At 41.6% G+C, this 9,108-nt stretch overlaps 1 protein-coding gene across 2 annotated transcripts; it reads right to left on the bottom strand.

Moving 5' to 3' along the window:
* Window positions 1-1,642: 1,642 nt before the first annotated feature.
* On the bottom strand, window positions 1,643-8,619 carry LOC127342333 (zinc finger CCCH domain-containing protein 6). 2 transcript variants are annotated; one of them, XM_051368268.2, is made up of 9 exons: window positions 8,340-8,618; window positions 8,012-8,190; window positions 6,925-6,993; window positions 6,525-6,641; window positions 6,167-6,445; window positions 5,494-5,814; window positions 2,559-2,637; window positions 2,208-2,426; window positions 1,643-2,122 (listed from the first exon to the last, which is right to left on the bottom strand). In XM_051368268.2, the coding sequence occupies exons 1-8, from the start codon at window positions 8,416-8,418 to the stop codon at window positions 2,272-2,274; spliced, it is 1,278 nt and encodes a 425-aa protein (XP_051224228.1). In that variant the 5' UTR covers window positions 8,419-8,618; the 3' UTR covers window positions 1,643-2,122; window positions 2,208-2,271. The 2 variants fall into 2 exon arrangements, with proteins under 2 accessions (XP_051224228.1, XP_051224227.1); XM_051368267.2 differs by having other exon boundaries at window positions 2,208-2,637; window positions 8,340-8,619.
* Window positions 8,620-9,108: the final 489 nt, after the last annotated feature.

Genomic DNA, 9,108 nt, shown 5'->3' on the forward strand with positions numbered 1-9,108 from the left:
ATCCTTGTCGTGGTTCTAGTTCAAATTTAAATGGAAATCATAAAGGGGGAGTACATAAGATTCAAATACTTCAGTAGTTGGTGCAAGGAATGAACACTTTCAACTATGCTAAACTTAGAGCATGTATAACAGGTACCGTATTTTTTCGCTCCTTAAAACGCGAGTAGAGGGCCCTGTATTCACTTTTCGGCGGCCGAAAACTCGTCCGAGCTAGCAGACCCCGTATCCCCACCCCGTAAAACAGAATAGGTGGGGATACGGGGTCTGCTAGCTCGGACGAGTTTTCGGGCCCTCAAAACAGGGTTTTTGACAAATTGGATATTAGAACCAACACAACATTCACATAAAATAAATGTTTTACATCACACAATAATCGTCATAATTATTACAATAATGTTTTTCGGAAATGTCAACAAATGTTCTAATGGAAGAATTAAACAAATAACAAATGTTTCACATATATAACAATAGGAAATGAATGTTTCACACATACAACAATAGGAAATGAAGGTAATAACTCACGGAGTGCGCGGTTCCGCGGAACGCACATACGCCCCATCACGGATCCTTTTCGCTGATCCAGCAGCTTGGCGCGGTTCTCCATGTGCTTCATGCCGAACAGGAGCAGCTTTTATGAGTAAAATTCAAGGTTCCAGCCGACCTAACTTGCCAATATTTAGTATGGCAATATCCTAAATACTTTAGATTGTAGGATAGTATTGAAATGTACATTGTTCACTATAAAAGTTTTCAGATTATGTCAAATCTGTCTAGCCTATAATACAAAGTATTTCGTATCGAGATTTTGCACATTTGTAGTTACATCATTGGCTAGTCTAGAATTTGGTTTCAGAAACTTGAAAATGAGAGTGTTGACTATTTGAAAATAAAGAAAGCTCGATTTCCGTTTTGAGTTTCCATTTTGAATTTCCCCTCCTTGCGTCAATGTAAACTTTTTACTGCATAGTATTGTACTCCATATGGACAGAGGTAGTACTACCTTTGTCCATAAAAGGATGTCACAAGTTTATCTAAATTTAAATGTATTTATATTCTTTTAATGTATAGATACATCCAAATCTACATAGATCTTAGGCATCTTTTTATGAACTGATGGCGTACTACATGGAACGTGTCTTGGCAAGTTGGCAGTCTTCCTTCCACCACATCCAGCACAGTCGTGCGCTCGCTCAGTACTGGTGTGACCTTGAGTAACAAGAAAAAACGCTTTAATGGGGGACGCGGCAACGAGCCATCTGTTGGTGGAGTAATGGAACGCCCAACTGCTCCTGATTTTTCAGGCGTGTGGAAGACTTCTTGGGCCCATTCCCCACTAATGAATGACTACCAAAATGTCTGTATGAGTCTTTTTTTCAAAAGCCTTGATCAATAAAAATTGAGTACAATTAACAAAGAATAAAATGTAACTTGATTGTTAGATTCATAAAAATCGAATGGATTCACCACAATCAAGATATGACATGCATATCAAATGATATACAGTAGTAACAAAATTTCACCTTACACTTCTCTGGACGCATTGCGTGAGCAGCAGCAACATGCAGTTACAGTCATTTCAAAGCAGCAACATGCAGCAAAAAAATGTACAATTCAGCATTTTGTGAACAGAATGCCAGTAGTGTAGAACTGAGAGGTTTGGCAGCAGTATTTCATTAAATTATAAAAGTTCAGTGTTCATTACAATGTGCCTTGCTCCCAGTATGGACACATATATATGTACTTATGTAGTTTCAAGTCTGAGTTTGTTGACGATATATATATGACAATATACAGAACAAAAAAAGAAAATAACTTCAGAAGGGCAGGACCAAAACCCAGTAATTTCTGCATGTGGAGATTTCCTTGCCCCAGAATTATTTACCAAGGGAATGGATATACGTCTATCCACACCGGCTGCGAGCTATCGAACCTGATATCCAAAAACCTTGCTTTTCCCGTCTCAGCGATGAACAGAAGAACGCAAAAATTTGCAAGTGAATCAAGCTTTGCTTGCTTGTAACCTATCAATGCTTTTTATTGAGATGGCAGAGATAACCACCCTCGCCGAACCTTCTCTACAGAGGCTCCAGCTTTTTATTCACATCGGAGGGGCCTATGAGAACTGATATGGACAGTGTAAGAAAGAATGCACTCCAGTAGCAGCAGAATTTATACGAAGGGGAAAATTGTGGAGGGTTCAAATTTACCTGTGTCAAATGATTGGAAAATTGTTCTGAGAGATGAGAGATCTCTCTACTCAGCTCAGAAAAATCAGCGACCGCCACCAGGGCTTGAACCGCCGGCTGTCGCATTAGTCTGAGCACGCATCACGGTGTCTGGCGGGAAACCCCCTTTCGGCAAGATTGGTCCAGCAGGGTCAGATGCGGTCACTGGTGATCCTACTTGGTTGACTGATGGGTCTTTAGCTGAAATATATTCTGGCCTTAGATCTGGGGAAGATGAAGATGGAGCCAATGTGGCAATAGAGAAGCCAAGAGGATAGGGAGCAATTGGCATGTCAGAGAGGGGTAAAGGAGATGAACTGTAGCCGAGCGTACCCATCGGGTGATCATACTTGCATGTAACTCCATATCTGCAGTACCCATTTTGGGCATAGTATGAACAAGGTTGAGCACCCTGAAAATTCAGATGACATAAGCAGCCTGGTAAGAAACTGCATGTACTTAAAAAAGAACTATAAATACACTTTTTCTAGCATATTAAAGCAAATCTGAAATCTGGCATCACATGTGATTTATGCCATTAAATTCCAGACAAAGCATGTGCCGTTCCCAACACAAAATACAGAGAGCTGTAACTTGCAGATACTGCATAATAATTCAGGATTATCACACTGATAATCACAAGTTCACAATTGCAACTAACTACGATCTCATAAGATCCCAAAATAAAGGAAATAGAGGATTTTGTTATCAATGGATGCTTTCATGATGACATTTTGCTCTAACGCCATGCAGGGAAGTTCAATCAAGGAGAAACATTTAAGCAAGGCAGATTAGGCTCCCCTAAAGTCCTTGACTTTGTTGAGCTGGTGCATACCAATTAGAAAGAGCAAACAGCATTGGCAAGCAAATGCCAGATGGGGACATCAATTCCTGCTACTCAATGGCTCTAGCATGCACCCGAAACTACATGATTTGTTTCAGAATGTTCCATGAGCGTAAAGACTTAATCAACTTCCTTTCGAATAGAACCAAGACAAATGCTTTTCAAGCATGTGTTGATCTTGGTATGCCTGAAGGGAACTTCATAAGACAGATCTTCACAAGACAAAACAGAGTATGGATTTACTTTATGGTAATGAAATTATTTTGGGAGACATAATATCAATCTTTACACAGTATATGTTATAAATACACATCAGTAACAAGCACAGAGATATGAAGTATTAATATTGTTCATGCCTTCTTGGCCATTGGTACACGTGATGATGATGTGACGCAAAAATATATACCCATTAGTAAATATACAAGTTGACATAAAAATCATATTCTTTCTAAAAATTATTTCAATTATTCAGGACATAATGAACCCACAACATGCTAAACACCAAGCTAACACTAAGGATTCTGCAGAAGACCTTCACTGCTGCAACTATGTGCACTATATGGTGATGAACCTAAGACCAAGCTATTCACGTAATATTCAGTTTTTTTTCTCAAGATGGAATACTTAGGGCAGAGCCATGGGCAACTGAAAGCTCATTTCCATCACTATATCCTCTTTTTTGGCAAAAGAATCATTGTTTTATCTATTAATGTGTATATATATACACAGATCTTAGAAAGGCAGAAGGCCAAAAACTAACACTAGGACAAAAACAGAAACAAAAGGCTGGAATATCCTCCTGGTTAGAAAACTTAAATACATAGGTAGATTATGGTGTTTATTCATTGAAGAAACTTGACTGGCTAGGAAATTGGGAGAATGATACTTTTTTCCACCATTATATGCTGGATTACACTGTATCTGCACAAATTTCTGAGATCATAACAGTCATTTAATCAATGTGAGTCTCAATCAACCAAGTTGAATGGACTGATTATTCTGGGGCTAAACAATGAGGATCTTGGTCACATGACAAGCATTTGACGGTTTTTACTGCCCTGACGATTAGCTGATGACTAAAGAGTATAGAAACATTGTGCTACCATCTGTCTCTCAACAACTACCCTGGCTATTCTGATAGACCATGACAAGAACTTAATTGATAGAAAACACTGACAAATCAACATGTTCAATCACGAAGATTAGAATTTCTATAAAAATGTGTTGCATAAAACTCAAATGATTGATCTGTAGCAACTTATCGACACATGAGTGTCCGGGACAGCTGCTAATAAGCACTTGAGAGTTGCGACTCAAGAATGGGGTTTGAGTGCAAGCCATATGATCAGGAGACATGATATATTCTTCTAAGTACAAACTAACCAACCTCATGACTTCTGAACAACTTGTATTTATGAGAGCATTAACTGGGGGTCACTGTCTGAACTATCTTGTGGGACTCATTCATTCGTGATAATGTCACAAAACCCTTCACAACTACTCCCTCCGGTCGTTTTTAATCGAAGCGGACTGTTCGCTGCATGCAGGTAGATTAGTGTGGTGGTGGCGTCGATCAATACGGTCCGGAGGTACTAGGAGGTATGTTCTATTTGAGAGGTTCATGCCTTCTTATAATTTAAAAAGGTAAAAAAAAAAGTAAAAGGATATTAACCAACCATTAAGGTAAGCAAGTTACAAAGCAATTATGTGGTGAAGTACCCAAATATGTCTAAGCATGCCAAGGAACGGTCAGTGCAAGAGACAGAAACTAGAGTTGAAGGCGGCCAAATGAATCAATCATTGCACAAGTACTAATAAGAAGGGCCAAAGTAATGCTAGAAAATTTCTTGCAATTTGAAGGACAAACAAGATGATGTGCATACACTTAGTAGAGCATGGGGAGAACCCTGGCCACAAGTGGTTCTCAATCCATGACTAGATTTTTTACGAACTTCAAAGTCCGCCTGCCCAACATCTTTAATAGGTGAACTTTGCTAATCCCTCAAGGTTATTGGTTTTGCAGATAGACCATTCTGAGGTGTGGCCTCTCTAAAATGCTATTTTTATTTTTAATGATGGGGAAGGAATTAAATAAGGGGTATTGGTGCTGGTCAATCATATGGATAGATATTACCACTGACGTAGACTGAGTCTTGCAGATAAGAGTCTTCAAGAAGTAGTGGATATGATTATCTTTGAGATTCTTTTGGGCTAAAAATCATATATATGCAACAGTGTTTCCTTCTGTAGCAGTGAGAAAGTGTTGTTGGCTGGTTTCTTTTGTTCAACCTTCACTTTGGTTTATTTTTTTCAAATTCCAAGGAACTATGAAAGTTCTGACTGACTTGCAGGGGATTAAAATGATCATATAAACAAGTAGCGCTAGTTCCTACAACATGTAAAAGATGTGTTCAGGTTACTCACTGGACGAAGTGGAAGGCAAAAAGGGCTGAACATATAATTAGATTTGGGTGAACTCCAGTCTCGAGGATGATGATATTTACATGTAGCACCAAATTTACAATCTCCAGTCCTCATGTAATACTGACACTCGGGCTGCCCTGGCCGCTCAGGGAATCCATGTTCTTGTTGATTATTGCTGGATTGTATAGTTGAGGAAGAGTAAGGCATGTAAGGACCACCATAAGCAATTGCAGAGGAAGATCCATGGTGCCCTATGCCATACACATGACCAGTTTGAACACTTTGTTGGGCTCCACCTGATGCTACAGGGTTTACTGAAGCCTGCATCAAACAGAAGAGTTATTTACTTGGAGCAAAAGATGCATCTAGCTGCATGCACTCTTAGGTTTGCATTCTATGATCACATATGTCAATTACTTGCCCCATTTTATTGTTCTCTTAACATTAGCCACTTTTTCAGGTAACATGTTAGTGGATGCCTTTCAGCTCTTGCCCACATGACAATGAACTCATTTTCCATCTTTAAGTCTAATCTACAATTTACAAGGTGTCGATTAATTGCTTTACATCTTTACACAAGTTGGCTATTATGATTTGCGACTCTTAGTTCATTTTTTTGCATTTGAAACCTGCGATGCATGTCAAAATATTATTTACAGCTCAAGTTAGTTACCGGATAAGGGCTCCATCCTTGCACGGGAATCATTCCAGATGATAGCATCATTGGAGAATAAGAGCCTGGCATATATGATCCAGGAACTACAGGTGGCCTCCCCATTTGCCAATTTGTAAGAGGAGCATACGGATGAGGCGAAGGTACAGATGGGGACTGAAATGGTGGATAAATTCCAGGAGTCACTGGAACACCACCAAATTCTGGATGATGAAATTTACATGTAGAACCAAACTTGCATTGTCCAGTCTTCATGTAGTAGGAGCACTCTTTCTCACCCTGCACTTTGTTGGTATCAATAAATCTTCCATTAAAATATTTCACTAAAGTAGAATGTTTTTGGAGAGAATTTTCACACCTGACGTAGAGGGAATCCATTACTGTTTAACAATATAGGTTGAACAGATCCATCTTGCTTAGGATGGTGATATTTGCAGTTGGAGCCAAATTTGCAAGTCCCAGTCTTCATGTAGTACTGCAAAAAAAAAAAATACAGAAGAATAAGTCCAAACAATTTAGAAGTCATGTGGCATAACTTAAATAGTCAGTGTGCTGAACACTATGCCAGTGATTACTACGTATTTTACTTGTTCACTCTGCATGCCAGTCAACGAGTAACAAGTCCGTGGGAAACTAGGTGCATGCAAATAGTGTGCAGGTCTGCAGGAGTTGGTGTATGCATGCTCAAGAGTGTGACTGATGCTCGGTTGTATGGAAAGGTAATTAAATTTGAGGATGAAAGAGTTGAGTTTATGTACCTCGCATACTGGTTGACCCAACCGCTCCGGGTAGTCCAATGCTGCTTCGTTCTTTGCACCTCCACCAAACTACATTTTGAAATGATGGGAAAACAGAGATTAATCAATTCTGAATCTACTGCAAAACTGTAAATATGAATCCTAGAATCCAATTTGGGGGAGATAAACTCTTGGTTAGGTTCAACAGAAGATTTACTGCCTAAACAGAAAGAAAAAGAATATCCCAGGCCCACAGGCCAAAAATAGACGCCCATAATGAAAACAAGGAAAGTATAGAAGCATCATAAAACATTTATGAAAACCATCAGTCTATCACCATGATAGAAGCAGCTTTATTAATGTAAAATCTAACTGTATCTTTTGCAGTATATTAAGCAGTATATAAAGCTGTATCTTCTGCATATTAAGCAAGTCATAAAGCATCAAATCCACCAAAATCAGGGTCATAAATAGTGAACTGTAAGGTACGTACAGTTGTTGGCCAGATTTATATATACAGGTACAGCAAAAACCATATGTACATATGTTACAGACAAGTCTGAACTGATGTATCCGTACATTAGGTTATATACTAAATGGAGAAGGTAGAAGTGGGCGGATTGCATGTATTGAGAGCTGGTAGTAAACTTGGGCGCCCATAAAGCCGAAGCAGTAGGTTTGAAACAGACAATTAAGTGAAAGTAGTAATGAGAATTAAAGTATGAAATGAAGGCGCTGTGCAGAGTAACCTTCTGCTTCCGAAAGGATTATTATGCATAGGGGTGCCTAGATTCAGCCAATCGAAATTATGATGCTGCCGCCTGACGAGTGGTAGAGAGACGCCACGGGCAAAATGGTCGAGCGGCAGATGCAATTCAGCTAGAGAGGAGCTACATTACCCCGATTATTACCAGTAATTTATGTGATCCTCGCAGTGGATTAAGGTGTCGTGCTCGCGTCAATTACACGGGAAATCTACCTAGAGCTGCCTCGTCGACGCGACGCAAACGCGCGCGCGCGCACACACGGGCGCGCCGAATCTGCGCGCTGGGCCGGATCAGGAAAGCGCGCGAAGGAGAGGGGAGGGGAAAGGAAGCGGGTTTGTCACCTCAGTGCCCCCGCGATCGCGGGGGTGGTTGTAGCGGCAGCGGTCCCCGAAGCCGCAGGCGCCCGTGCGGAGGTAGTAGATGCAGTCGGCCTCGCCGGGCCGCTCCGGCAGGCGCGCCCCGTCGCCGTCCCCGCCGCCGCCGCTGCCGTCCCCGCCCAGCCCCATCCTCCACATGGACCCTGCAGCGCATTCCATCCCGTTAGTTATCACGCCAACCCAGGTAGTAGATCCGCGCGCCGTACGGACGCGCGGAGATCTAAGCGTGGTAATAATTATGGAATGGAGAATAGCGGAAGGGAGAAGAGGAAAAGGGAGGGTGTGGTGCTACCTTCGAGGCCGGTGTCGGGGTCGGCGCCACGGCCGCCGTCTCCTTCTGCTCCGGCTGCAGCTGCGGCGTGAGGCTCCATGGGCGGGGGCGGGGAGGCAATCGGATGGGAAGGATCGGAGGTGGGAGGAGGAGGAGGAGATCGGGCGGGCCTCTCTTCTCTGTGTCTCGCGTTTCCTTTCCACCACTATGGTGTGGCTGGCTACTGCTCTCTCTCGCTCGCTCCTGTCTTTTCTCTTTCTCTTTTCCCACCACAGTCGCGTGCACCTGTCCGGTTCTTACACACTGCCACCGGGACAGGGGAGGGTAGGTTGCTCCCCTCTTTGTTTCTCCCTCTTATTACCAGTTTCTTTTATTTGTTTATGGGCTGCTGCTTGACTGCAAAGGGAGGGGGGACCACGCGGCGTGGTCGATCTAAAGTGGGGATTAATGCTGATTTCGCCCTTGAATTAATGTTGGCGGTAACGGTTGGAGTTAAGCTCGCTATTATGGCACTCGACTCCACCCAGTTATGTTCTTCAGCCACCCGCGTCTAGGGTTTTGTCATTACAACAATACTTCATGTCAAAATGTAGTGCACGTTAATTTCGTATTAAATCATAGTATTTCCCTAACATTGACCTAAATCTATGTAACATTTGTATACTATAAATCGAAGTATTTTTTTGTCGGGTTGGGTGACACAAAATGTACATGTCATCCGAATGAAAATGCAAGATTATCACACATCCAAAAGGTTGTGCTACAAAAATCTAACCAATGGACCATGTGG

Source organism: Lolium perenne, chromosome 3 (assembly GCF_019359855.2).
Source record: "Lolium perenne isolate Kyuss_39 chromosome 3, Kyuss_2.0, whole genome shotgun sequence".
Taxonomy (NCBI): domain Eukaryota; kingdom Viridiplantae; phylum Streptophyta; class Magnoliopsida; order Poales; family Poaceae; genus Lolium; species Lolium perenne.